Source organism: Mustela erminea, chromosome 20 (assembly GCF_009829155.1).
Source record: "Mustela erminea isolate mMusErm1 chromosome 20, mMusErm1.Pri, whole genome shotgun sequence".
NCBI classification, from domain to species: domain Eukaryota; kingdom Metazoa; phylum Chordata; class Mammalia; order Carnivora; family Mustelidae; genus Mustela; species Mustela erminea.
In genome coordinates this window covers 34,048,263-34,076,151 of record NC_045633.1, presented here as the reverse complement: position 1 = coordinate 34,076,151, position 27,889 = coordinate 34,048,263, and the positions used below count along the sequence as shown (strand labels likewise).

At 49.4% G+C, this 27,889-nt stretch overlaps 1 protein-coding gene and 1 pseudogene across 3 annotated transcripts; one reads left to right on the top strand and one right to left on the bottom strand.

Annotated features, from left to right (window-relative positions):
- FKBP6 (FKBP prolyl isomerase 6) lies at window positions 1-27,788 on the bottom strand. Of its 3 annotated transcripts, none has more exons than XM_032328374.1 (9): window positions 27,566-27,788; window positions 27,354-27,471; window positions 26,815-26,904; window positions 25,635-25,837; window positions 24,713-24,832; window positions 18,992-19,186; window positions 18,755-18,864; window positions 17,298-17,390; window positions 1-475 (listed from the first exon to the last, which is right to left on the bottom strand). In XM_032328374.1, exons 1-8 carry the CDS (start codon window positions 27,620-27,622, stop codon window positions 17,300-17,302), a joined length of 984 nt encoding a protein of 327 aa, XP_032184265.1. In that variant the 5' UTR covers window positions 27,623-27,788; the 3' UTR covers window positions 1-475; window positions 17,298-17,299. The 3 variants fall into 3 exon arrangements, with proteins under 3 accessions (XP_032184265.1, XP_032184267.1, XP_032184266.1); XM_032328375.1 differs by lacking the exon at window positions 1-475 and adding an exon at window positions 11,072-11,146; XM_032328376.1 differs by lacking the exon at window positions 24,713-24,832.
- On the top strand, window positions 21,255-21,342 carry LOC116581553 (annotated as a pseudogene).
- Window positions 27,789-27,889: the final 101 nt, after the last annotated feature.

Sequence of the window (27,889 nt, the reverse complement as noted above, 5' to 3'; positions counted from 1 at the left end):
ACAGAGAAAGGTTTTATTTATTTACAACAATAACGCATGTAACATAATTCTCTCTCTAAAACAGAAAACCGTATAAAACACACAAAGCGATCTCTCTTTGTATTTACCCAGGGACATTACCAGCCGGAAGGGGGGCTGGGACCGGGAAAAAGCCAAGGACTGAGTCCATTGAAAAAACAAAACAAGAAACTGCCTTTTTAAAAAAATAGCATTTTTCTACTCATCGGTAGCTACTCTTTCCCCTACTCTGTGTATGAAAACGTGAAACAGAAAACAGCACCTGTGAAAACACACTTCGGCAGCGTCAGAGATGAGGCAATGGCCCAGGGCTGTGGAATCCCAGCCCCGACTTCCAAGCGCGTCCCTGCCACACGGTGTGTGCCGAGGAAGGAGTTCATTCCAGAAAGCCCCCTAGTCCTGTCGATGGAGAGCTCCAGCAGCCTGGCCACTCCCGTCCGCAGGTTGCTTGAAGAATCTAGGAGTCAAACACAGCAGTTAGATGTGCGCCAGGACACAGCTGCCCAGCGCAGAGCCATCGCAACCGGGAGGTGTCCCATGCGGCCACAGTCCCAAGTCCTAGAGCCAAAGTCGGCCCTGGCTGGGTCTGCGGTGACGATGCTAGACGGGACACCCCAAAATAAAAGACTAATTTTTGAATGGAGGCACAGCTTTATCCTTTATCCTTTTCTCAACTGTTCCCCAAGGAGGGACACTTCCTTAGCCACTTAAAGACGTGAAAAATACTCCCCAAAGAATCGAACACTTGTGGCAGCTGCTTTTCACCGGTGACCGCAAACACGTCGCACACGCTGGGGCGGCACAAGCCGCTCGGGAGGTGAGCACACCGGGAGCCTGGACGAACCTGTCCAGGGCGGCAACGCAGTCCCAGTGGCGTCACAGGGCCAGACAGACGACACACACTGGTGCGGAGAGACGGAAGACCCCCGCTCAAGGCCTGGGGGCTGTCGCCGCGGCTGTGCTCCTCCGTTTCCTCACCCGTACCCGGGTTGGTAACACAACGCTCCCACGGCTGCTGCGGGCTGGCTGGGCCGGTGATCTGTGGGCTGGAACCTGCCGCCACCCCTGATCAGACCTGCTGACCGCCTTGCGGTCTCTGCCTGCCCCCCTCCACCGCACCCCTGCTCCCGGGCTGCCCGAAGCCACGCTCTGGAGCCACGCTCGGGCCCTGCGGCTGCAGCAGGCTGGCCCTCGAAGTCCCAGGAGGCCGGCAGGGTGTTCCCAGCGCCAGTGGGAGCAGAGGTGAGGACGGACCCTTCCTGCCCCTGCGCGCAGAGTGGGGTTTCGAGAGCAGAGGAGCCCTTGCCTGCGCACCCGGCCCCTGGGTGACCACAGCAGCAGGTGGGTACAGGCCAAGGCCGGAGGGGAAGGCCAAGGCTCTCTCCTCCAGCTGTTGGTGTTGCTTCTCACTTAAATCTCGAAGCCTGTGCTGGCCTTCACCGCAAACCACAGTAGAACACGGCACCTGGGACATTCGACTTACAAATCTCAAAGTCACCACTCTCACGGAACTGGTTTCCAGCGGCATAAAGAGATGAACGCACACAAAAAGATGAGTGTTACTAGAGAGCAAGCAGGCTCCCGGGACGCAGGGTGACGCCACTGCTCTTTAACACGAAGACCTCTCTGAGGGGACATTTAGGCAGAGGGAGCCCCGAGAGGAGCGAGGCGGCGGCTCTCCGGGCTCCGGGAACGCGGATGCAGACGCCGGGAGCTGGACACGCGACTGCAGTGAGGGTGACACCTCGGCAAGCCGGGTGGCCTGGGTGGGGTGAGCGAGGGGAGGGAAGGCGGGCCGGGACCTGCACTGGCAGGCGGATGCCACGTCACTGGGGCCACGGAGAACTCAGGCGGGACTTTCCGGTTTCACCCAAGCACTGCTGAAGGTTCTGGGCACAGAAACAGCTTTGACGAGAAGCAAGGGGAGCCTGGCTGCTCCTGGGCAAGAGCCCGCGGCGGCGTAAGAACAGGAGCGGGAGAGCAGTCCCCTCTGAGCCGGGCTCTCGGGCCGTTCTGCCCAGGACCCCGGGGTGGCAGCTGCGATGCGGTGCCAGGTTCCTGGTCCAGGCCTTTGCACACTGGCAGCTTCACCCTCCACGAACCCAAGCTGCCAGCTACGTGCAACCGGTCTGAGGCCATCACGCTGGACGGACGGGCCACGTGTGGGCTCCTGTCAGCACTGCCCTGCCCGGCTGGAATGGACCCCGTGCCCACAGCAGGGGGGCATCTGCGGTCCTCGGCTGGGCAGCCGGACAAGGAGAGGATGGGGGTATGACTAGGTTGGAGCCACGAGCGCAGAAACAGCCAAAGCACTTTCCTGTCCGACCCCAGCGAAGTCCTGGAGAAAACAGCAGGCTGGCCATAATCTCCCGATCGTTGGCGAGACCCCTGATGCACACACTCCGAGACACGGCCAGCCCTGGGCCAAGACCCATGCGACACTTCTTCTCATCACTGGCCCCTTCTGTCCAGTTTGAGGCCCAGCAGGACTTGCAATGTTCAGGCCCAGAACCTACTGGTGAATCAACAGAGAGCTCAAGCCCTAGAGACGGAAGGAGACTGACTGCCCCAGGCCCACGGAGCACAATTTAGTCCTTCTACTACGAAGACTACCTGTTTGACACAAACAAGAGTCATTCTATCGTTAAAGCGAAGGAGCTAATTCACCCTCTACAGATGTGAACCCTTTGTTCTAGGTATCGTATGTGGCATTTTAAGTCCATAAACAGAAATTCTGGTACAATTACTTATATACAAATAAAATCTTGAAAAAAATAATCATCTCTACACCCAAACAGGGCTTGAACCCACAACCCTGAGACCAAAAGTGGCAACGCTCTACTGACCAAGCCAGCCGGGCACTCTGGTACAACTATTCGGACATTTGAATAAAAAATAAAGATCTCTATCCCTACTTCAAATTAAGGATAGAAATACACTGCTAATAGCTTTAAAACTCTAGCCATAAAGAACTCTCAGAATACTAGAGGGACACAGACCTTTCTCGCTGGATTATGGGGAAATGTAATAGACAAGCACATGAGGAGACGCTTCCCTACTAAGCCAACGTGAGAACCGGACGACGGGCCCCTCCCACGGGCGCGCGCACTTCCGGAACTCCAGTCCTCGGAGGGGGTCCCCCGCGTACCAGCACCTCGAGCTGGGTGCCGCTGGCCACCCTAGCCCACCCCACCGGGGAGCCCTTCCGTCCGCAAAGTTGCGCTCAGGCTCATCGCACCCTCTTCTACCCGGCTCTTGGGCTCCCAAGTCCAAGGTTTCCTCACACTCCTCCCTCTCAGGCATCAAGCTGCCTATTAACCCGGGAGGAGCAGCAAATTTAGTTTCCTTCCACTTCAAACTCTCCCACTCAGTTTCAAGGTCTCTCAGTATACCAGGTCCCAGAGATGCGCATTCTTAGGGAAGCAACTGTTCTTTTGTGTACGAGGACCTCTGCTGCTCTCCCCAAGCAACCAATTAAACATGCACAGTATTTCTCTCCCTGCCACATCAAAGACTCAGTATTATAAAAACATTAACAGCAGGTCAAAGGGTAAAAGAAAAAAAGACACGCTTATCTTTGTGACAGGAAGGCATCTGATACCAGTCACTCCTGAGAAAAGCTTTTAATAAAAACATTTCCTTAACATGATAAAAAGACGACTATCTCACCCCAAAGTCCCCATCACACCCGTGAGCTGGGAGTGACAGTTCCATCATCACAGCAGGGAAAGACACGAGTGCTCAGGGTTGTCACCACTAACCAATACTCTTCCAGAAGCACTAGCCCACAGGCTTAGATAGGGCTCTGAGTAAATAAGAAACGCAACTGGTAGAAATACTTGGATAGGACGATCATACACCTAGAATGTCCAGCGAAGCAAGTGACCGAGTAATGTCACTGACCACTGTCAAAAAACTAAAAAATTCACGGGGCTCCTGGGTGGCTCAGTGGGTTAAAACCTCTACCTTTGGCTCAGGTCACGATCCCAGGGTCCTGGGATCAAGTCCCTAATCGGGCTCTCTGCTCAGCAGGGAGCCTGCTTCCCCCTCTCTCTCTGCCTGCCTCTCTGCCTACTTGTGATGTCCGTCTGTCAAATAAATAAATAAAATCTTTTAAAAAAGAACTAAAAAATTGACAAAGGCATTCAGTTGCACGGAAACAGGCAATATTTGTAGAAAGGACACCTGACTGTGGAAATGTGTGAAAAGACGCTTGATCAGGGACATGCTACTTCCGAGACCCCCCTCAGATGGACCACACCGGCAAAGATTAAACCTACAATAGAGAGGATAGCAAAGGTATAGGACAGACTCTCTCAGATGCTGCCAGAGGGGACGTGAATTGGTACAGCCACCAGAGGGATGGATTTAGCAACAGCAAGTTCAGTCAGAGGAGCACAGATCACGACCCAAGGACACATTTATTGTCACAGGAGACTCAGGTGTGGGGACAGGAACTATATCACCTCCTGTTACTGTCAAGAATATTGTAATACCGGGCACCCGCGTGGCTCAGTGGGTTAAGTGTTTGCGTTTGGCTCTGGTCATGATCTCAGGGTCCTGGGATGGAGCCCCGTGTTGGGCTCCCTGCTCAGTTGGGGGTCTGCTTCTCCCTCTGCTTCTGCCCCTTCTCCCCTACTCAAGCTCTTTGTCATGGGAAAAAAAAAAATACTGTAATACCATCCTACTAGGATGGAATGCAACTCGCTTTTTGTTTGTTTTTTTTTTTAAGATTTTACTCATTTGTCAGAGAGGGGGAGAGAGAGAGAGAAAGAGAGGGCGTGCACCACAAACAGGGTGTTGGGGCTCAGGGAGAGGGAGCAGCAGGCTTCCCACTGAGCAAGAAGCCTGATGTGGGGCTCGATCCCAGGACTCCGTGATCATGACCTGAGCCAAAGGCAAACACTTAACTGACTGAGCCACCCAGGCTCCCCTAACTCACTGATTTTTAAAAATGAGGTGGTAGTTCTTTGAGTGCTAACTTAGAGATCACCGAAAATGTATTTAAATTTTATTTATGTATTTTAAGCAATCTCTATGTGCCAGATGTGCAGCTTGAACTCACATGCTGCTCTGAGAGTCAGAAACCCCCAAAATGTATTTAAATGCAGTATGGTACAAAATACAGGATCCTATTTGTGTGGAAACGCATATACACCCACCTTCTCAAATCTTCACAAAAAACCCTTGAGGAAGGATACATAGAAAACATCAACATTGGTTACCTCAGGAGAGTGGGCTTGGGGACTAGGAGATTTATACTTCAACTTCAACCCTTTCTTTCTTTTTTTTTTTTTTTAACTGTAAGCATGTGGCATTTTTATAATTTATTTTTTTTTAAAGATTTTATTTATTGGGGCACCTGGGTGGCTCAGTGGGTTAAAGCCTCTGCCTTCAGCTCGGGTCGGGATCTCAGGATCCTGAGATCAAGCCCCACATCAAGCTCTCTGCTCGGCGGGGAGCCTGCTTCCCTCTCTCTCTGCCTGCCTCTCTGCCTACTTGTGATCTGTCAAATAAATAAATAAAATCTTTAAAAAAAAAATGGTAAAAGGTAACTTCATTTAAAATGAACCAGAAGGCCAGAGGCTTTAAACCACTGAGCCACCCAGGTGCCCCCATTTTTATAATTTTAAGACTGACGAGAAGTTGTGGGTGTGGGGTGGGTAGGAAAAAAGCGAAGTGAGGATGGCGTAACTGTCAGATAGATAATGTGTACATAGGCAGATCGGCATGCCAGCCTTTTCTACCTTTAGGTTTGAAAATCTCCATAAGAAAAAGCTTAATAAGAATCAACTGAAAAAAGAGAAAAAAGTGTTTCCCTCTGGAGTGTGTTCCACAAAGTGACTTTCGACATAAATCCTGTGATCAATATTCATTCAGTGCAAAGCTGTCCCCAGGCACGCTGATGGCAGAGGTAACGGACAGGATCGGACGCTGGGATCCGAGGAGGTTCAGTTAGTCGAATTTTCAAATGGGAGCCAATAAAAAGTAACAGTTGACCATAAATGAAAAGGTATCAAAATGAAAAGGTTCACATTTTGCAAATCCGATGCCGGTAGCACACTGAGGTGCAGCCGGAGAAAGAGGTCACCTGGTCTCCAAGGCTCCGGGAAAGATAAGCCGGGACACCTACAAAGACAAAGGCCGCCAGACTCAGGCAGGGGACACAGCCCCAGTTCCTGCGGGTGACTCCCGCCGAATCCATGAATACTAACTCAACAAGCGGCTGCCGAGGGGAGCAAACCCAGGCCTGGGGAAGAGGCAGCCAGCGTGAAGTCGAAAGTCCAGCAAGGCCACGATCGATCGGTGTCTACAGTAATCGCACATAATAGCAAGCGGTAATCAAAGAAGAGTGTGAAAGTGTAACAGAGAAGCCGGCGAAGTGATGTAATCCTGAAAGCCTGAGCCGGAGGCCGCGGCGCCCAGGATGTTGATGCTGGAGACAAAGCCCTGGGGCCAGCAGGGCAGGGGGAGCAGGTTCCCACGGGTCGGGTGCCAGCCGCACCCCGTCTCCCAGCCCCATCCACGGCCCTTCCCTCGGGGGCCACCGCAGGGAACCAGGGTGAGCGACCGTCAGCCTGAAGCGGCATCCGCGAGGACTGATGGCAACAGCGGGTCTTAAAAAATCTGAGGAGAGCTGCAGATCCCTGTTCGAAAAGCCAGAGAACGGGCCGACATCGTACATAATCGATGGAAATTGACAGACCCTCTCTGAGGCTGTTCTCTTCACTGGGCCTGTTTCTTCAAACACATTCCTCGGCCACTCGGAGAACCTAATCTGTGCATCCCGAGTGATTCCAGCGGAGGGCGAAGCATCGGCGAAGGAGCCCTGGCCCCTTCCAACCCCGTGACGTGCTGCTCTGGCCTGGGAGGTCCTCTAGGTCATCTCTCCTGCCACCCTGCCCGGCAGCTGTTCAAAGTGGACACTCACTGCCAGGCCCTCCTTCGCCTGCCGCGCCCCCAGCCCCCGCCCCGGTTCTCGGGCTCCACACCGACCCTCACTAGGCTGTCCAAGGTTGGCCTCCCCCTGGTGGCCCTCAGCAACCTGCCCCTTCCCTCGGCTACATCCGTCCACTTCTTAGTGCTGGCATGACTCCGGGTCCCTTCCGCCGCCTTCCCTACCTGCTGGGAATGCTGTCCAGCTCCCTGAGTGATTCCCCAAGCCCAGCCTTTCTAGGCTTAACCTGAGCCAGAGAGCACCCACCCTGCCCACGCTGAGCACTCCTCCCCCTTAAGGGGAGCCCAGGACCCACCGCACAGCCCTGCTGCCCTCCCTCTGGTGGCCACTGTCCGAGCTCACGGCCATCAGCTGCTGCAGTGCCATGGCGAAGGCCCAGGGTATGTGGTCAAAGAGGTAAAAAGTTCCACCCAGCTGCCACCTTCATTTTAAAACCGGTTTGTATTTAATGACGCAACAGAAGCCCAAAGGGGTTAATGGACTTGGCCAGGGTCACAGCAAGGGAGTGAAGACGGAGAAGCCACATTTCCCGTTTCTCAACCCCCATAACGGGCGGTAAAGGGCACTTCCATAATCACTGATTTTGAAAATTAGAAAAAGGAGCCTAGTTATCTGCTGAAACTTAATGAAGGAGACCTTGCCCACAAAGAACACAGAATCCGCTAAAGTAAACCTTAGTAGGAAGCAGGTCTGGGGCCATTAGAGCTGCCAGGAGAGGATGTGGAGAGAGGGAAGGAGCCGGAAAAGCTCTGCCGGGGAAATGCTTTCCCGGGAAGGGGCACAATGAACAGGTGCCAACCTCAGTGAGTTATTTATAGTCGCACAACAAAGGCAGGACTTCAGTGATACCTCCTGAGCTGGGAGGGAAGGCATTTCACAGATACTCAAAAGATCAAGGGACTGTGTCTAACCGTTTGCCTGGGAAGCGACATGGCCCTCATCAGACAACAGGAGATGCCTGCCTGGCCCAGGTACCCTTGAGAAACTACAACTACATTCTGAGGAGAAAAAAAAAAAAAAAAGTGGAGATGCAGAGAGAGAAAATCGGAAGAACTAATGATACACAAAATTATGAAACTACTTCTAAAGAAGCGATTATTTGTCTGGGACCCAGACGAGTCTCACTGGAGGCCTGAAATGTCTTTACAGATTCAAGAGCAGATTTGAGAGTTTCTTCTTAATCTCTTCGGGAAGAGGGGGATCAAGTAAATTCCCCACCTAGATCCATTCCCATGCTGTGGGGAAATGATTTGCTCTCCGCGCTTTCCTGGCAACTGACCAGCTCGGCCCAGACAAGGGAACCCTTGACCCCAGAGGACTCCGCTGGCTTCAGGGCTGGCATCAGGCTCTGTGGGGCCTGCTGTTTCGTGCTCACATCAGGCCAATTCTCTAAGCCAGGACTAAATCTTGGAATTTCAGCTGGAAGAACGTACTCCGCAGCTTCCGACTTCCAACAAAACACTTCTTATTTCTTTTTCTTTTTAGTTCATTTGAGAGAGAGAGAGAGAGAGAGAGAAAACACGTGTACATGTGAGTGGGGGGAGAAGCAGAGGGAGAGGGAGAAGCAGACTCCATGCTGTGTGTGGAGCCCGACGTGGGGCTAGATCTCCCGACCCCTAGAGATCGAGACTTGAGCTGAAATCAAGAGTTGGACGCTTAACCCACCGAGCCACCCCAGGTGTCCCGAGACAACATTTTTTAAAAAGTCTGTTAAGATACTCTTTTCCTGAGGCTGCCCGTGCCCGAAAGGCTCAGTCCTCTTAATTCTATAGCTCAAAGGCTGCAGCTTAAGTGTGGAAAGCGGAGAAAAGGGAAGAAATTCCTAAACATTGAAGAGAAAGAGAAAAATCCACGGCCCCTGGTGGTAACACTCCAACCGAAGAAAGCTGCTGAATATACTAAAAGCTTCCGATTTCATCTGGGGTTTAAATTTCAGATCCAAAGGAAATGGTCACAGTTGTTTATACATAAGCACAAAGACCTCCACAGCAAAGGGTCTAATTCTTTGAGCTTCATTCCTTCCCAAATCTGCAAAGTGGAAACAATAATTTCTCCCTCAGAAATGCTGGGGAGATCAATGGGCTTGTGACTATCACGAAGCACTACAGACAGAGGAGCGCTCAGTCTCTAGAAGAACGGTAGAAAACCCTTTGCCTCGAGCACTCCTGTTCACTCGCTACAGACCTTGGCTTACTCCCACAGCTCAAACATAGGCATAATAGGAATTCCAAAAACCACACAGAAACAGCGACACAGGTAACTATGTACATACTCAAGACAGCTGGAAGAAGATATTCGATTTTACAAAACATTTAATTAACATTGTTCACATGAAAAAGGGTTCTTACATATCAGTACTCAAAAAGACCCAAGAGAAGAGTGGGGTTGAGCCCACTCAACCTCAGAGAGGTTGGCACAAAGAATATAGATGGCTGATAAAATCACAAGAAGCTGCTCAACTTCACCGAAATTGGGGATATATGGATTAAGATGACATAGCACTTGTACCCACTAATTCAGGGGGGAAAATCCACCTGAGGAAAAATGGGGGAGGCTACTGTAAGAGTTGGAACCCAGTGCAAAGGATCCCAGAACATTCTGGTTGGCTCCCACCTGCTCAGCCTTAAGAAGGAGGAGGGCCTCCACTGCCCACGTATAAGGACTCCTGGTCCATTTTTTAACGGCTACATTCTTGAACTTGAATAGGCAACCAAGAAAACACCAACTTGTGGAAACTCTACAACATGGAAAAGAGAAAGGTCAAAGCAAACAGGCAGAAAAAGAAACATTTCACAGAACAAGAGAAAAATGTACAGGGATGGTCCTTATCTTCTAGAGATACGTAGGGAAATGGGAAATCCTGTGGATGAAAGGGCAGCATCACTGGGATCCACTTCAAATTAACCTGACCGTGCTAGGGGTGCGGAGGAAGTATGTGGGGTCGGAGATGCAAACATTGGCTTTATGTTGAGAGCTGTTATAACTGCCGGAGGACATGAAAAGATATTTCTGCAAAGAAGACATCCAGACGGCCAACAGACACATGAAAAAGTGCTCCACACATCACTCGGCATCAGGGAAATACAAATCAAAACCACAGTGAGATACCACCTCACACCAGTCAGAATGGCTAAAATTAACAAGTCAGGAAATGACAGATGTTGGCGAGGATGCGGAGAAAGGGGAACCCTCCTACCCTGTTGGTGGGCATGCAAGGTGGTGCAGCCACTCTGGAAAACAGCATGGAGGTTCCTCAAAAAATCGAAAATAGAACTACCCTACGACCCAGCAATCGCACTACTGGGTATTTATCCTAAAGATATAAACGTACTGATCCGAAGGGGCAAGTGCACCCGAATGTTTATAGCAGCAATGTCTACAATAGCCACTATGGAAAGAACCTAGATGTCCATCAACAGATGAATGGGCAAAGAAGATGTGGTATATATATATACAATGGAATACTATGCAGCCATCAAAAGAAATGAAATCTTGCCATTTGTGACGACGTGGCTGGAACTAGAGGGTATTATGCTGAGCGAAATAAGTCAATCAGAGAAAGACAATTATCATATGATCTCCCTGATATGAGGAAGTGGAGATGCAACGTGGGGGACTTGGGGGGTAGAAAAAGAATCAATGAAATAAGATGGGTCCGGGAGGGAGACAAACCATAAGAGACTCTTAATCTCACAAAAGCAACTGAGGGTTGCTGGGGGTCAGGGGGTCGGGAGAGCAGTGGGGTTATGGACACTGGGGAGGGTATGTGCTATGGTGAGTGCTGTGAAGTGTGTAAACCTGGCGATTCACAGACCTGTACTCTTGGGGCTAATAATACATTACATGTTAATTAAAAAATTTAAAAAACAAAACAAAAATGAACTGCTGAATACTGGGGGAATCCTATTTTTCCACTTGTTGAAGTCTGAGATTTTTCATAATAGAAAAGCGGGGGCAGGAGGGGAATTGGGATACTATGAAAAAGGGAAATCTGAGAAGATCCTGTGGTTTCAGATACTTGATTGGCTGAAATGAACTGAAATCAACAAGAGATTTGGAAAATGAAGCATGTTTCCCTGGAGGGTGAGGGAAGGGGAGAGAAGACTTGGAGGAGACATGAAGGACCTGGAGAGGCCCTGCAGAAGGTCCAACATCCGATGAACCGGAGTCCTAGAACAGGAGGAGAGAAGGAGAAAAAAAAAAAAAAGGAGGAAAATGTCATTAAAGAAATCTGGAATTGCTTAGCTCTCAAGAACCTGAACCTCTAGAATTCAGGTGCCTAAATAAAGGACTCGAGCTTCTGGGGGCACCTGGACACACTGCTGTGAAATTCCAGAGAAGGTAAACACAAAGAGAAATATTTTTACCAACACCCCGGTTGCTGGGGAGGAGCTCTGGGGGTCGGAGTACTGACAGGAGGGCCCTTGCAGGGAGGGGGCTGAGCGGAGTCGGGGGCTGGGGGGGCTGTGAGGGCTGGGTGTGGAGGGAGGCCCAGTCGGAGAGTGGAGATCTTTTAAGTGGGGTCTGGCAGGGAGAAAGGTTCTAACGGGGCCGGGGCAAATCCCAACAGGGGAACAGCTTCTAACGAGGAAGGCAGCTTTCAGCTGGAGGACAGGCTCCGAGTGCGGAGGGGGTTCTTTTCATTCTGAAGTCTACACCCCGCTCTGTGTTCATAATCAAATGTGGGTTGGATGTGTAAGGAGGCGAAAAATCATACACCAATTTTTGGCTGTTATTTGAGAATATCAGAACAAGGAAGTAAGCCAGGAGAAGAGATCCAGCAGATAGCAGAAGCAACCCAGGAGAAAAAAAGAAACCCCAGAATGGCAGCGAAGTATCAGGCCTATGGGACACTCGGTACAGACAGTTACACGGAATGGGAGACTTCCAAGAGGGAGGGCCCCGAGAAGAAAGGAAGAGTCACAGACTTAAAAAAAAAAATAAAAAAAAGTGTCATAGACTAAATGGTACCACCCAGTTTTTGAAGAGGTAAGGGTAAAAGCAAATAGTTCAAAAACCAAAAACAAATGCAGTTTGAAATTGTAATTGCAAGTGCAAATTGAAATTGAAAAACGAAACTCTTTAAAAAAAAGCATAGCCGGGCGCCTGGGTGGTTCCGTGGGTTAAGCCTCTGCCTTCGACTCAGGTCATGATCTCAGGGTCCTGGGATCGAGCCCCGCATCGCCGGCTCCTTGCTCAGTGGGAAGCCTGCTTCCCCACCCCCCCCAACCTGCCTCTCTGTTTACTTGTGATCTCTGTCAAATAAATAAATAAAATCTTTAAAAAAAAAAAGAAATAATATCATATATCACAACAAGAAGTCAACTGATACTAGTCCAAAACTGACCAAAAAAAAAAAAAAAAAAAAATAAAGAAATCGCAATATAAACATAATATTTAGCTACACGGAATACAGAATATTTAGTTACATGAAAGAATGCCCAGGAGAAACAGAAGTTAAAATTGGATTCCTTTGGTAAATCATTTTGTATTTTTTTTTCCCCAACTTGGTGGCTCAGGGCCAGGGTTTGACTCTGGGTCTTTCACTTACTAGTTACAAAACCTCGCCAGGTGAGCCCCTTCACATGAACTTGTCTATGAAATGGAGAGGAAGCCTACGTTACACAGATGTTGAATTCACCCACATAAAACATGGAAGAGAATGTCTGACCCAGACATTGTTTAATAAATATTTTGAAAATGTTTAATAAACATTTTGATCAAAATTAAGAAAAAAAATGAATCCACGCTAAGTAACGCTACCAAAACAATCTGGAAGGAAAATAAGACAAACCAAAAGCCAACAACATTAAAACTGCAAAACTATGCCTAGGTCAGACGGCCATGTCATCTTTCCAAACCGACCAGTTAACCTTGTAAACTCGCCCACGTTCTGCCTTCTCCAGGAAGCTTTGCCCATCGTCACTCCTGGTGTGCACCAGGATCACCTCTGACCTCCCAATTCTGCCCCCCAGCCCCCCCTTAAAGTTTCTCTTCTCCAGAACAGTTTTAGTCCCTTCTATCATTGCCCACAGGTCATCCCGCAAAGCCTTTGGCATCGTGGTCCCCCCCCAGCTAAATTCCCATCCAGCACTATAGACTCCTTCTGACAGAAGCTCCCTCCCAGCCATTCCAGACGCGAGGCCTCGCGCTCCTGCCTCCCTTCTAGTCCTGCTCCCGTGCTTCCCTCCAGGCTGTCACCACCTCTCCCACACCCGCCACCTGCCAGACTTTGCCTTCAAACGCGCCCTCCCCCAGCCCGCCTTCAGCAGCTGTTCAGCATGGGCTGGGCAGAGCACATCTTTCCCCTCCTTTGATTTCTGCAGAGCGCAGCCCACATTCCCAGGACGACTGAGAAGCTGGGACAATCCCCAATCCCCAGCGGACCTCAGCTCTGAATTCCTGGGCTTCTCCCCCAGCCCGCACGCCTGTCCCCAAGGCCACCCTTCCTTGAGGCCAGGCTCCAAGGTTTTCTCTGATTAGGCGGTTTCCCTTCACGGCACTCCCCGGGTGCTCTGGGAGTCCACGGATCACCCCGTCCTCTCTGGGAGAGCTCCCCGTGCAGACCAGAACCGCAGGGGCGGGAATGGACTGCTCCGGGCCACTGCTACCCACCACAGAGCCTGAAAACAGTCCGCCGGCAAGAGGCACTTCGAGCAGCCGCGAGGAGTGGAGAAGGGCCACCGGTGGCCTTCGCCAGCTAGGAGTTGCACTGGGTCCTTTCTGAACCAACACCTTCGCTCTGGATCCAGATCTGTCCTGCTTCATTTCCCTGCGTGCTTTTTCTAATGCTAAGCAGAGATGGGAGTGGCCGTCCTCTGTAAGCTGGCGACTCCCCGACGGTGGCATGTAGGAGCAGGAAGGACCAGGAAGGTCACCTCATCACGCAGTCACCCAACTCCAAGGGGCCTCTGGCTCTGCTCAGACAGACCCTACCAGGAAGCCCCAACTCCCAGGACCACCCATGTTCCCGCAGGACCGTGGAAAGGCCTGGCCCGGGAGCAGATGCTTCCAACAGGGCCTTCTTCAAAAAGTCAGTCAAAAGCAGCAGCTTTCCCAAGTGGGCTCCCCATGCTGGAGGAACCTAATGACATGGCAGGTAGGGCGAGAAAGTAAATCTTTCATGGGAAGCCAAATTCTGTCTTCCTGTTGGAAGTCCGCTTATGGTCCTGTCCTTCGGCAGCGACAGAATGAACGCGTCTATTTCAGGTCAACCCTTTAAAAAGCTGAAAACCGCGACAGCGCTCACTTTACATCTGTTTTCCAGACACAATATAAGCACGGCGAGGCTCTCAGATGCCGGCATGTTAGGTCGGGAAGGACACACTCACACTCTAACCAAGTGAGCAGTGAAAAGTACAGAAACCGAGTTAGGAAAACAGAAAGTTGGAACACTGTTAGCACTGAGCGTTTCCAACCACGCCGCCACCGGTTATGAAAGCTCTTCGGTGCCCCTGATGGAACCAGCAGTACTGGGGATAGAGCGACGAAGGTCTTAGCCAAGTGGACGGTTAGGAAGTGCCTATTTACGGAAGGTCTGACCGAGGGCACTACAAGCCCCGATCACGGCCCCAAGGCCGCTGCAGGAACAGCTTACGCAGCCGGAGCCCGCGGTTTGCCATCAGCCTTCAGCTCTCCCGGCACGCGCGTGTCGAAAGGCTGACTTCCAGCCTGACGTCGTAGCTCGTGTGTGTGTTTGACCTGCCCTCTGCAAATCCACACGAAGGGAGGGGACGGCCCCATGGAAGCCGGGACAGGTCTGCTCCTTGGCACCACTGAGCTCCCCGCAGAGCAGGAGCCGCGGGATTCCTCCCTCGACTCCCCCGTTTCCTCGAGAGCGACCTGGGAGTTCACCAGCACTGAGCACTGCTACATGCCCTTGCTGGGCGCCTGCCCTTTTATCTGCCCATCCTCTTCCTCCCCTTGCTCTCTGGGACAAGCGGCCCTCTTGTCATCGCTCCCCACATCCCCACTCTGTGGTGCTAGGCAGGGGCGCCCCTCATGGGACTCTACGCACCCCTAGGGGCCAGAATCCTGCTCTGGGATTTTCAAGCTGGAGCCCTGGTGGGTACAGGAAGAGGGAGGTATGGGGTAGGGGGGTGTTCGGTCTCAAATAGGAAGGCTGTGGAAGGGTCCCCTGGGAACGCTTTACGGAGGGAGAGCATGTGGCAGAGACGGGACGAGGGCCTCGAGGCCTCCAGAGCTTCAGGTCTCCACCCACCCAAGACCTGGGTCTTCAACAGCTCCGATTCTGCGAGTTCCCCCAAATCCCTTCCGCGAATCTCTTTCTTAGCCAATGCTAGCCGAAGACAGGTTTCTGTCCCTGGCAAGGGCGAGTGTCCTGACAGCCAATACGAGAGGCAGCCTGGAGGATGTGGTTTCAAAGAGGCTGATTTAGCATTTTGGCTATCTTAGACTTGATCCAACCAACACTGACTGAGTGCCCGTCATGTGCTGGGCACGGTTTCAGATGCCAGAAAATACAAAGCCTTGTACTTGGCCCCTGATCTCAAAAAACGTAGTCTGCTTCGACCAGGAGCTTCCAGAACGTTAACTGAGAGAATGCTCATGCCACCAGAAGGATAGACTCTCAGAAGACAGATCACGGGGATTTAACATCTTGAAAAGAACAGATTTTGTCAAGACTAGGTTGGTTGAAAAAATCTGAAAATTTGTAAGTTTTAAGTGACTGACTAGTCACAAGTACAACAGAAAAGGGTGTAGAAGAGAGAACACCAAAGACCCAGAGGCCAAAATGTGTTAAAGTCTCAACAGCAGGAGTGCCTGGGTGGCTCAGTGGGTTAAAGCCTCTCTGCCTTCAGCTCAAGTCATGATCTCAGGGTCCTGGGATCGAGCCCCGCATTGGGCTCTCTGCTCAGTGGGGAGCCTGCTTCCCCCCCCCTCTGTCTCTGCCTGCCTCTCTGCCCACTTGTGATCTCTATCAAATAAATAAAATCTTAAAAGAGTTAAAAAAAAATCTCAACAGCAGAAGGAGTAGAATACTAACGGCTCTTTTAGACCCAAACATAGTCATCGGTAACTTGACAAGACACCCAAGACGTAGGAATATCTGGGAAACCATCTAACAACTCATCAGGTCCCAAAGGCCTTAGAGACACAGACAGCGGGGGGTGGGGTGAGGGGAGCGTAGAGACGGCAAGCAGCAGCTGCCCCACGGATTTTCCCAGATCTGTTTCCAGGACGGACCCTGGAAGAACTGGGTGTTCGCTAAACGGCAGAACATGTCTGATGACAGTCCAAAATGTCTGGTAGAAAGCCAGCAAGCACCCCTTCCTGTCGCACGTCAACAGCGGCCAAACAGGAGAAGTCCTCTGGCTCCTGTCTCCGTTCAGAAGACCTACAAATACTCCCATGTCCCTGAAAGACCTGAAGGCCAAGGTCACAGGGTCAGAGTCTGTGATAAAGGCAACACCGACTTCTGATACGGACTGGCTGTTTTCGACAGGGCCGAGAACTGCGGTTTTTGGAACACTTGTGAAAACGTCTGGATGAATGGGCCTTTTCACGGCCGCCTTCTCTCAAACCTCTTTTGTCGAGAGATATAAGTGGCAACAAAGAGGAGACTTACTGCCACGGGCCCATTCGGCAGCTGTTTCTTTGTGGCTCCTTGTTTAACTTCTCTCAAGAGAGCGGAGTTATCGACCCAGCTAAGCAGGTGTTTAAGGCAGGTGATTTTGTCTCCATTAATTTTCTTAAGTAATAGTAAACCGGACTAGAGAGCCCACTCATGAACTCCCAGGGAAACCTTAACCCTGTACCCGCTAGACCGCTGGGCGTCTGCTGCTGCGGGAAGGTTCGGTTCTGCTCTCCGGGGGGCTCTAATACCTTCCGATCTCTCGTACTCACAGTAAGCAGAACTTAAGAGTCCCAGCCCATTCCTGCCCCTGGACATCTGGACTTCTGTCCTCGTTAACAAGTGTTAGTTGTAAAGTGATGTTGGAGGCTCCCAGATAAACCATCCCCTTAATGACTATATTCACAGGTTCATGTTCTAAGCTCCCGTGAGGGAGAGGTTACCAAAAAACAAGGGAAGCACTTTTTAATTTTAAAGCTTAAGACCTCCTACACCTATCCATTTAAACGCCAACTCTGGGGGAACTTTCCAGTCTTCTCCCTGATCACCTTCACGAGAAGGCCCTCCACATGGTCACTGTGCCATCAGCCACCGCCAGGAACTTTCTGCTCCCATCTACAGTCAGTTGTAGACAGCCACTATTCCCTGGTGGGCCGAGGAGAGCAAAGATCCTTCCATACATTGGACAAAACCCCGAAGCCTTTTATGCTTCAGCCCCTTGATTACCTTTAAGTCTCTCCTACTGTAGAGCCATTATCGTCAGGAGCAAACATTCGGTGACACATCTCTTTCTCTTTATCTGTGTAGTCCTTGTAAGAGCTGGAGACGGAAATACACGCTAGTCAGAGAACGTCTGTCTTTGCAGGAGGTGACATCTGGTGGCTGGAACACTGCCCTCCGGGCTAGAGAGGCTGAAAATTCAGCAATCTGAAGTGAATTGGGAGGGGAAGGAAGGCGTGCTGGAGAGGTGGGGAGACCCCGGGCTCCCCGCAGAGGGGACAGTCATAGTGAACCTCTACCTCGAGGCTGTTCAAGAAGCCCTTGGACGAAAAGCCCATGATCTGGGAAGACTGTGGCCTTAAAGGCTGGGAGCCACTGTCAGGCCTGCCGGGCTTGGTGTCTTGCCAAGTGGCCTCATATTCCGTGGCCTTGAACTTATCTTGAGATTTCTTTGCTACAGAATGGTCAGATTCCCAAATTTCTACATCTAACTTACAAGCATCCTGGCAGGACGCCTCTTTGTTCTTTCTGGCACCCTAGGTGGGACTGACAGGACACTTTTAAAAGCCAGGAAAGGGGAATGTCTGGCTGGCTCAGTTGGTAGAGCATGGAGCTCTGACTGTGGGGTTGAAAGTTCGAGCCCCACAATGGGTATGGAGATTACTTAAAAATAAGACATTTTTAAAAATAAAAAAAATCGTTGTGGTTAAAAGAAAAAACAGAAAAGAAATTGCTGGACAGCCTTAAAAGGCCTGAAATATATCAAATGGATGTAAATATAAGAGGTACACACTCCTGTGACTTTTTTTAGCATCAAAAGCGTTAACTAGCAATCTAGAGTAAACGCTGAATGTCAACAGGCGCGATACAGGACAGCAAAACACCTAAAAAGACAGTGGATAGATTATGAGCTGTTGGAATTACGGACAACTATTTATGTGCCGATACAATCGTTGTAGAAAATTTTGAAGACAATGTCAATAACCACAAAGTGTTGTGTGACTGAAACACCGGTACAGAGCCTACTTGTGTGACAGGGAAGTCACCCTGGGGGTAGGAGTCAGACCTCAAAGACCCACTGTAGACCCAACAGGATCTGCAGGGCACCTTTCTGGCGTCTGCTCAGAACAGTGGTTTTCAGTTGACGGTAAGCAGGGAAGAGTGGTGGCAGAACGAGGCCCTTCTTAAAAATTACTCCGGCCCAGCTGTTTTCGGGTGCTTAATTTGGGGGTAGAAAGTGGGGAACAGGGAGAAGGGAAATGATTCAGACTTGAGTCTGGAGGACTGTCCCACTCCCCCCGCAATGAAGCTGCTGGTTGAGCACTTCACAAAGCCAGCTCTAGGGGGCGCTGCCTCCTAACACACGCTGGACGGCGCTCGCTGGTCCTTTACCAGGCGGAGAGACCAGAACCCCAGGCCGGGCAGGCACTTCTTGGGTTCGTGCTCCTGCAAACGGGGCTCACCTGGCCAGTTTCTTCAGCTCATTGTTGATATCGTGATTGAAGGGCTGTTCCTTCTGGGCTCGGACTAGAAAATCCCGGGCCTTCTGATACTCGGTCATGAGAAGACAGGCCTGTCAAAGAATAGAGTTTTACAAATACACTTGGTGAGGAAAGACAGCATTTCCCCAGGGCCCAAGTTCAACACCGCTGCTATCCTTTCTCGGGCATTTGTTCTCAAGTCCCTGGCCTCCGGCACACCTGTCCACACCGGAAGAGGGCCTTAGCATTCTTCTGGTCAAGGATCAGAGCTTGTTCTCCATAGCGCAAGGCCGTGGTAGGCCGCTCCAGCTTCAGGTACGTTAAGGACAGGTTAAGGAGAACCAGAAGCTTGGCTGCTGCCACCAGGTGCTGCTCTCTGGGGGGTGCTGATCGTCGGTGGAGAAGCAGCAAGGCCTGTGGAGAGGGAAGACAGGTGGTCAAGGGGAAGCTCATAATCTTATTATCGAAAGCCCGAAGAATTCAGAAAAAGAGTATCAGAGGTAAAGAAAAAAATGAGCTCAACAAGTTGAAGGACACACTACTGATACATGAGAATTAGTTGTAGGTCTATATTCCAGCCATAAAACAATCCAAAAATGAAGAAAACCACTGCATTTACAATAGCATGAAGTCACAATAAATTCAAAGTGCAAGAACAGTATATTGAAAACTACAAAGTATTGCTGAATAAATTTAAGAGGATATAAATAAATGGAAATATATCCCATGTTCATGGGTCAAAGAACTTAATACAGTTAAGGCAGTATTTCCCAACTGATCTACAGATTCAAAGCAATCACTACCAAAATTTCAACAGCCTTTTTTGCAGAAATGGTCAAGCTGACCTGAAAATTCACATGCAAATTTAAGGAATGCCAAGTAGCCAAAAGAATATTTTAAAAAGAGAAAATGGAAGACTCGCACTTTCAAATTTCAAAGCTTACGACAAAGCTACAGCAACAAAGCTGGCGTGGTAATAGCATAAGGACACACACAGATCAAGAGAATAGAACTGACCGTGCAGACTGAGCCTCTACTTCTGTAGTCAACTGATTTTTAACAAGGGGACCAACCCCATTCAACAGGGAAAGAGTAGTCTTTTCAAAAAAAGGTTCTGGGGGTGGCGCCTGAGTGGCTTAGTCATCAAGCTTCTGCCTTTGGCTCAGGTCATGATCCCAGGGTCCTGGGATCCAGTCCAGCATCCTGGGATCCAGTCCTGGGCTCCCTGCTTGGCGGGAAGCCTGCTTCTCCCTCTCCCACTCTCCCCGCTTGTGTTCCCCCTCCCGCTGTGTCTCTCTCTGTCAAATAAATAAATAAAACCTTTTTTAAAAAAGGGAGAAAAAAGGTGCGGGACAACTGGATGTCAACATGCAGAAGAGTGAGGTTGGGTTCCCACTTCAAGCTACATACAAAAGTTTATAAAATGGATCATAAACCTAAATGTAGAGCTAAACTGTAAGATTTAAAAGAGAAAGTTAAGTGTAAATCTTCAGGACTTTGGATTAGACAATGGTTTCTTAGACATTACGTGAAAAGCACAAATCACCAAAAGAATAGATAAACCAGACTTCAGAAGTAAAAACTTCTGTATTTCAAAGGACACTATAAAGAAAACAAAGAAAATCAACAAAAATCAGTATAGCCATTGCTTACTGGTTTAAGCTGATAATACAATTAATGGTTTACTGCTGTTATTACCTGTAACTACAGGTAATTCAGTGTTTTTGTTTTTGTTTTAAAGATTTTATTTATTTATTTGACAAATGGAGATCACAAGTAGGCAGAGAGGCAGGCAGAGAGAGAGGAGGAAGCAGGCTTCCTGCAAAGCAGAGAGCCTGATGCAGGGCTCGATCCCACGACCCAGAGATCATGACCTGAGTTGAACGTGGAGGCTTAACCCACTGAACCACCCAAGTGCCCCAATTCTGTGTTTTTTAATAAAAAGACGTTCATACATTCCTGAAAAGAAAAAGATTGTGAAGACACAACTCAAAGAATGGAAGAAAATATTTGTAAATCCTGTTTAAAAAACCCTAGTATTCAGACAATATAAAGAAACTTTTTTAAGAATAAAAAGACAGAAAATCCAATTAAAAATGGGTGAAGACTATGAACATTTCTCCCAAGATGACATATAAATATCCAATCAACACACGAGTTATCGGGAACCGCCAGTCAAATTTAACGAGATGCCGCCTCGCACCCACTCAGGATGGCTTTAACTTGAAAGGTGGAAAATAAGTGTCAGTGAGGGTGTGGAGTAGTTGGAACCGTTGTGTTGTTCGTGGGAACGTGAAGCGTCGCAGGTGCTATGGAAAACAGGCTGGCGGTATTTCAGCAAGTTAAATGGGGGAGTTACCACATGACCCGGCACCTGCACTGGTAGGTACAAACCAAGAAAAATGAAAACCCGAGTCTACACAAGAACTTGCACACTGGTGTAAAAGGCAACATTATTCATGATAGCCAGAAAGACGAAACGAGCTTTGCGCAGTGGCAGTATCGTAGCCAATGAGGTTTATCCGAGGCGCGATTATTGCTAATTGAAAGGCGAAATGAGCCAAATGCACACGAAAGGTTGAACAAAACCCGGTACGATCCACACAGTGTACCGCTCAGCCTTAAGATGAATGAAATCTGATAGATGCTATGACACGGATGAGCCCCTGAGAACATCCCGCTAACTGAGAGACGCCAGTCACAAAAGGACAAATACTGTAGGATTCCACTTAGATCAGTACGCACGGAAGACAGATTCCTGGGGGCACGAAAGAGAATAAAGACTATGGGGCTGGGGGAGCAGGGAGCTAATGTGTAACGGCTGAATGACGTTAGGGATGGAGGAAAGTGTTCCAGAGATGAGTAGCAGTGGCGGTCACGTAACACTGAATGCACTTAGTGCCACTGGATTGTGTACCTGAAGATAATTAAAATGATACATTTTAGGGTCTGCACATTTTTACCAAAGTTAAAAGGTAAAAATTTTTAAGACAGAAGGAAGGACTAATACACACGGCAAATGGATGAACCCTGAGAATATTCTGCCGACCGAAAGGAACCAGGCACAGAGCATCACATATTTGATCGCTCTATTTATGCAAAATATCCAGGAATAAGCAAAAGCACAGAAACAGGAAGTAAAACGGGCTACGGGGTGTGATGAGGGAATGGAATGTAACTGCCCACAGGTACAGGGTTTTTGTTTTGTTCTGTTTTGTTTTCTGAGGTGATGAATTAATCTGGAATCAGACCGTGTTGATAGATGCGCGACCTTATGAATACATGGAAAACCACTCACCTGTACATTTTAAAAAAGTGTGAATTTAGAAAAGCGCAATCCAACAAGAACGAAGAACCAGAGGATTGGTAACACACCAGCACATCAGTACAGACGGCAGAGTCCTGACCGGAGAACCGAGGGCCGCATACGAGGGGCTGGCCGCCAGCTCAGGGCCGAGGGAACAGACAAAACCAGTGGTCCGAGCTGGCAGACAAGAGGGGCTGAGAAAGAGAAGACAAAAAGATGGACACTGAGAGTAAAAAAAGGGAAGCAGAAGCTCAATCCAGATGGCCTACCAATTAACGAAGAGTCCCCAAAACAAAAAGACAGAAACAAGGGCAAATTATCAAAGAAACAGCTCAAGAAAGTTTCCCGGAACAGAAGACAAGTTTTCTGAATGAAATGACATGCCTGGGGCTCAATACGACAGCTTTTCAAACACACACACAACCCGCTGTAAGACTGAATAACCCCAGAGGAAAAAAAATCCTTAAATCTTTACAGAGAAAGAAAAGAAAAGGTCACATAGAAAGGGACAGGAACCTAAATGATAACAGACTTCTTGACAACAACTGTAAAAGCTAAAATCAAACAATATTCTTCAAAATCTGAGTGCTAGAATTCTATACTCAGTTATGCTAACTGTTAAATGGGTGTTAAGTCCAAGAATATTTTTAGAAATGAAAGAATATACTTATTCTATCGCCACAAGGGAAAGTGGAAAAAAGCAACAGGAAGTCCGCAAAGAGAATCCCAGGGCAGCCCAGGACAAGAACTCTGGACCAGAATGCCAGACAGCAGAGGGAAAACACTAGTGAAAACCAGAGATCCACCTTCCAGAACGAGAAGTAAAAGAAGTTAAAAACAGCAACTAAAGCGTGTCGAGTATCAACTCACAATGCCAGAAAAAGCCACAAACAGACTTAAAGAGGGCCTGGGAAATAGGCCTATTGAAGGGAGGACTGAACAGGTTTTTACCCCTGGGAAGTTTTGTCCCCCCCGTGTGAGCAGGCTCTGACTCAAGAAACCTTACAATATGAATAGTATCTGCGATTCAAGCTGACCGTGAACCCAAGGCCCGTACCCTTCATGTTTAGGACCTTGACTCTGTCAGCATTCTGAAGGACAACACACTCACGCACTTTCCCGTCTGTCTCTTGAGCATATGCAGAGAAACCAAACGAGGCAGATACCACGAGACACCCACCCCAAACCCCAACTCCCTCCTCCTCTAGCAGACCTCAAGTTCGTTCACAGCGGTGGGTATACAAATTAAACTAATATTTCCCAGATTCCTACACAGTTACTGGGGTCCACTGAATATGGATCCGGCCAATGATAGAGAAAAGGAAATCACGAGGTGGGGGTACTTCTGGAAAGCTCTTAACATAAATACACCAGACTCCTCTCCCTTCCCTTTCTCCTGCCTGGGTGACCCTGTGATGCTACAGGTTCAAACACCACCTTGGGGTAAAAAAAGGACCTGTTTAAGGGTAGTAAAACAGAAAGAAGGAACCTGATCCTTTATGGCTTTGTTGAACTGACCTACCAGCCTTGGACTGCCTCCCTTCCCATTCAAAAAAATTTAAATTATGGTTTCTTTTCATTACATAATTAACTTTAAGCAAAATGCGAGCTTCAGAGCAGGGGATGGACCAAGAGAGAGACTCTTAAGCAGGCTCCACACCCCACGCACCACCCCGATGCAGGGCTCGATCTCACGACCCTGAGATCATGACCTGAACTGAACCAACAGTGGGATGCGTAACTGACTGAGCCACCCAGGCACCCCTAAATCTGGCTTAAAGTACAGTTTTTCAAGATTCTGTTGCTTGCAGTTGAATGCAAATCCTGAATGAATTAGGCTTACCTCACAAATGACACAAAGCCAGAATGCTCCTAGACTCTAAACTCAGTCCTTATGGCCTCTAGAATCTATGGGAGAGTTTGGGATACAGAAAATTCTCAGATTTGGTGAGTGAGTTACAAAGCAAACAGCGAATTCCTGTCAGCATAACCTATGCAAGGAGCCAAACCACACTGGTGGGAATGGAGTCACTTCAGAGCTAGAAAAATCTCCACGGTCAGAGTGACAGGAAATGACGATGGCAAATGGGACGGAAAATCAGTTGGTGGAGGACCTAATCCCGGAATAAGAACTTTTAAAGACATTTTTTCTGTAATACACGCAGGTAATGACAAAAACAAGTGAAAAGTTCAACAAACTTTCACCGTCTGAACACACCCATGTGACCACATCCAAACACAAACACGGGACACAAACACAAATCCCGTGTCTCCTCTCCTGGTCATTATCCCCGGCAGAAAGATTTTGTAATGAGATTTTGCTTTCTTTCTTTCTTTTTTTTTTTTTTTAAAGATTTTATTTATTTATTTGACAGGCAGAGATCACAAGCAGGCAGAGAGAGAGGAGGAAGCAGGCTCCCTGCCGAGCAGAGAGCCCGACGTGGGGCTCGATCCCAGGGCCCTGAGATCATGACCCGAGCTGAAGGCAGAGGCTTTAACCCCCTGAACCACCCAGGCGTCCCTGTAATGAGATTTTTCTTAAGGACTGCATGTGAAGAACAGGGACAAACAAGAACTTCCCCCCGAAAAGAGCGCGTCCCGGGTCTACATTCATACTTGGAAGGCACCCTTACCCGCTTGTACCTCACTTTGGCATCATAGAACCGATTCTGGCGGAAAAGGTAGTTGCCAAACTCCCGCTCAGTAGCTGCCACTTTTAAGACCTTCTGAAGTGGAAACTCATCTTGTTGCTCCTGAGGACCAAAGACAAGGACACCGAGCAAGGAAACGGAAAGCCACAACAGCACGACGAGAGTGCTAGTACCGATGTCAGTTTCCCTCCTTCCGATCACGCACTTTGGTTCAGGGCTGTCTGTGAGCCAAGCCCTGGGCCTGGTGCCCGTGCAGATGTCATCTCTGTGGCTCCCAGCAAAAGCTAATGGGACTTATTACTACTCCCATTTTGTATGCAAGAGCCAAAAAAGTGGTCTGGTCCTTTAGTCCTCCTAGAGGTACTCCCTCAAAAAACATTGTCTTGTGGAATTAGAAACTGACAGAACTCGCCAAGCATGGAAAGCAGTTCTCACAACAACCATTTATCCAATGCATTTCGCCTGCCTGAGGCCCTGCTGGTCTTCCTGGCCACAGTGCTGTACCTTGGGTACTTGTCAATCACCCACAGAGCCTCTTTTCAAACATGGTGTCCTGACCTTGTCCCTGCCTGAGGATTCCCAATCAGTAGACCCCAGGTGGGCCGCAGACAAATGGTCACGGTCCTACAGGGAGAACCAGGCAAAGGGTGACTAAAAGATCACCTCAGACTGCTGGTCCAGAACAAACCCAAGGGTGGACCTCGGCTTGGAACATCTGCCCATACATCATAGCCATTACTAAGACGGACATGTACCGGGAAGGAGGGGAGCCCTCCCCCCACCGCCACTGCCACCACCACACACGGGGTAGAAGGCGGGGCAGAGCATCACCATCACAGAAGGGTTTTACCAAAACCAAACCCATTCTCTCTTCAATTGTGGACACCCATGCTCCAGAACTTACAGCTGAAAGGGCACAAAACTTGTCTGACTCTGCAGAGTCCAGGAAGTCAAGCAGCTCGATCTCAAACAGGACAGTGGTGTTTGGGGGGATCAAGGGAGGGCAGCCCATGGTTCCATAGGCATAGGTTGGTTTGAACAGAAACCTGGCCAGCTCGCCTCTTCGCATGCTCAGAAGGCCCAGCTCCATGCCCCAGAGTGTAATATCTGAAAGAGACAAAGATTTTGAAGTTCGCCCAGCCTTCTGATTTACTGTTGCCAATTTCTTCCCCCTTCAAGTCCAGATCTTCGCACATCATACTCCAAAACTTCCACACGATGGTCCCGATCACTTCTCAGTTTCTTTCCCGCTACCACCACTGTCCCCAAACTCCAACTTCTCCGGGCTCTGCCACAGTCCGGCCTCTCTCCCACGGTTCTCTCAGTTCCTTCTTCCTGCAAGGAAGTTCCTGCTTCCTCACCCCAGGCCCAGCTTCCATCCTGATTGAACTCTTACTCAAACTCCAAGGCTCACTTTAGATGCCCCCTCCTCCATAAAGCCTTCCCTGATCTTCCCAGATGGACTCAATTGTGCCTTCCTTAAGCACTCCCACAACACTACTTAAACCTCCCCAGACTTCACCTGATTCTGTGAACGTGCTCTAACTTCACCGCCACCCTAGCGGAGATGTTTTAATCATCTTTAATCATCTTCTCTTTCCAGCATGTGTTATGAATACTAAGTCCCCCATAAACATCGTTAACAAATAAACATATCCTTTCATTCTCAGGATGCAAAGGTGAACTTGCCAGGTAAAGCATTTCCAGAATATCTTGACCTCATCGGGAAATGTGTAGGAGAACGAGGCTGGTTTAGCAAAACCTGGCCTCTAAAAAACCAACTCAGAGACTCCATGCTCTGAAGAGCTTCCCCCAAAGAATCCCTGCTTTTTGGGGCACCTGGGTGGCTCAGTGGGTTAAAGCCTCTGCCTTTGGCTCAGGTCATGATCTCAGGATCCTGGGATCTAGAGCCCCGCATAGGGCTTTCTGCTCAGTGGGGAGCCTGCTTCCCTTCCTCTCCCTCTGCCTACTTGTGATCTGTGTCTTTGTCTTTCAAATAAATAAGTAAAATCTTAAAAAAAAAAAAAAAAGAAAAAGAAAAAGAAAAAGAACCCCTGCTTTTCCAGCTGCTCATCTCAACTTACCCTCTCCAAGTTTCATCAACCGGGGAGTTTTCCTAAAGCAATTAGAATCAAAAGGCTTGTCCATATGCTCCAGATATCCAGAATATTTCACTAAAACAGAAAAAACAATACAAGCAAAAGAAACCAAGAATGCACAACTCTATGTCAACTCACAGTTAAAAAAAAAAAAAAAAACAAACCCCAAAAACAAAACAAACAAATAAAAAAAACGACAAAAAAGCTCGATGGGATTCAATGCGCTCAAACCATCTCCCGCTCTGATAGGACAAATCTGCTCAACTTTCCCACGCCTGCCCTTTGGCTGTTTCAAGATCTTGGCTGGTGAGCCTCAATGAGCCTTATTCATAGTGGCCTCATACAAAGGGGAGAGGGCTTCCCTTGCTTTCCTTTAATAACAAGAATTTTAATAAACAAGTGGGTTCTACCTTTTTTTTTTTTTTTTTTTAAACGTCACCTTCCCTGCCCACCTCCCGAGGTAAGGTGCAAAACACGCTTAAGGACCGATACTTTCGCGTCGCCAGCTGGGAGGCAGACGGTACCTAGCACAGAAGCATCGGGGGTCACCAGCTCTCCCGCACCCTCTCGGATGACGTCCTTCAGCACGCCCCGGTCCCCGGAAATGTCCAGCATCCTCCGACTTAATCTCTGGTACGCAGACTTGGCGGGGAGAGACACAAAACCTCAGAGCCCCCGGCTGGCACCCCGACCCCGGCACCCCACGTCCGTGACTGCGCAGCGCGAAGTCTCTCACCTGGTCAGATGCCTGGTCCCCGCGCAGGACTCCAGGGTTCCGCGCGCTCCCCCCCATCGTCACGTGGCCAGCCGAGGGCACGAGCCCTCAACCCCCGCGCCCTCTCCCCGGCGGTGGCCCAGCCACCCCTTTATACCAGCCCGTCTCACGAGGCTCGCTTTGTGCCAACGGTCACCAACGGCCGTGGGGCCTGCAGAGGTTCACCTGAGCACGTGGCGGGGACTTCCGCGCGCATGATGGGGCACGTGACCAGACGTACGACAGGACGCTCGGTGATAGGGCACGTGACCCGGAAGCGCAGAGCTTGATGGGGCATGTAGTGGG

Excerpts from the sequence above, each read along its gene's own strand:
- FKBP6 (XM_032328374.1), bottom strand. The coding sequence starts at position 27,622 with ATGGGGGGGAGCGCGCGGAACCCTGGAGTCCTGCGCGGGGACCAGGCA. Across the intron at positions 24,833-25,634 it reads AGTTTTGTGCCCTTTCAGCT|GAGCAACAAGATGAGTTTCC; the intron begins GTAAGTTCTGGA and ends TTTGGTCCTCAG. Across the intron at positions 18,865-18,991 it reads CCCTCTTCCGGTGTGGACAG|GCCTGTCTTCTCATGACCGA; the intron begins GTGTGCCGGAGG and ends ATTCTTTGACAG.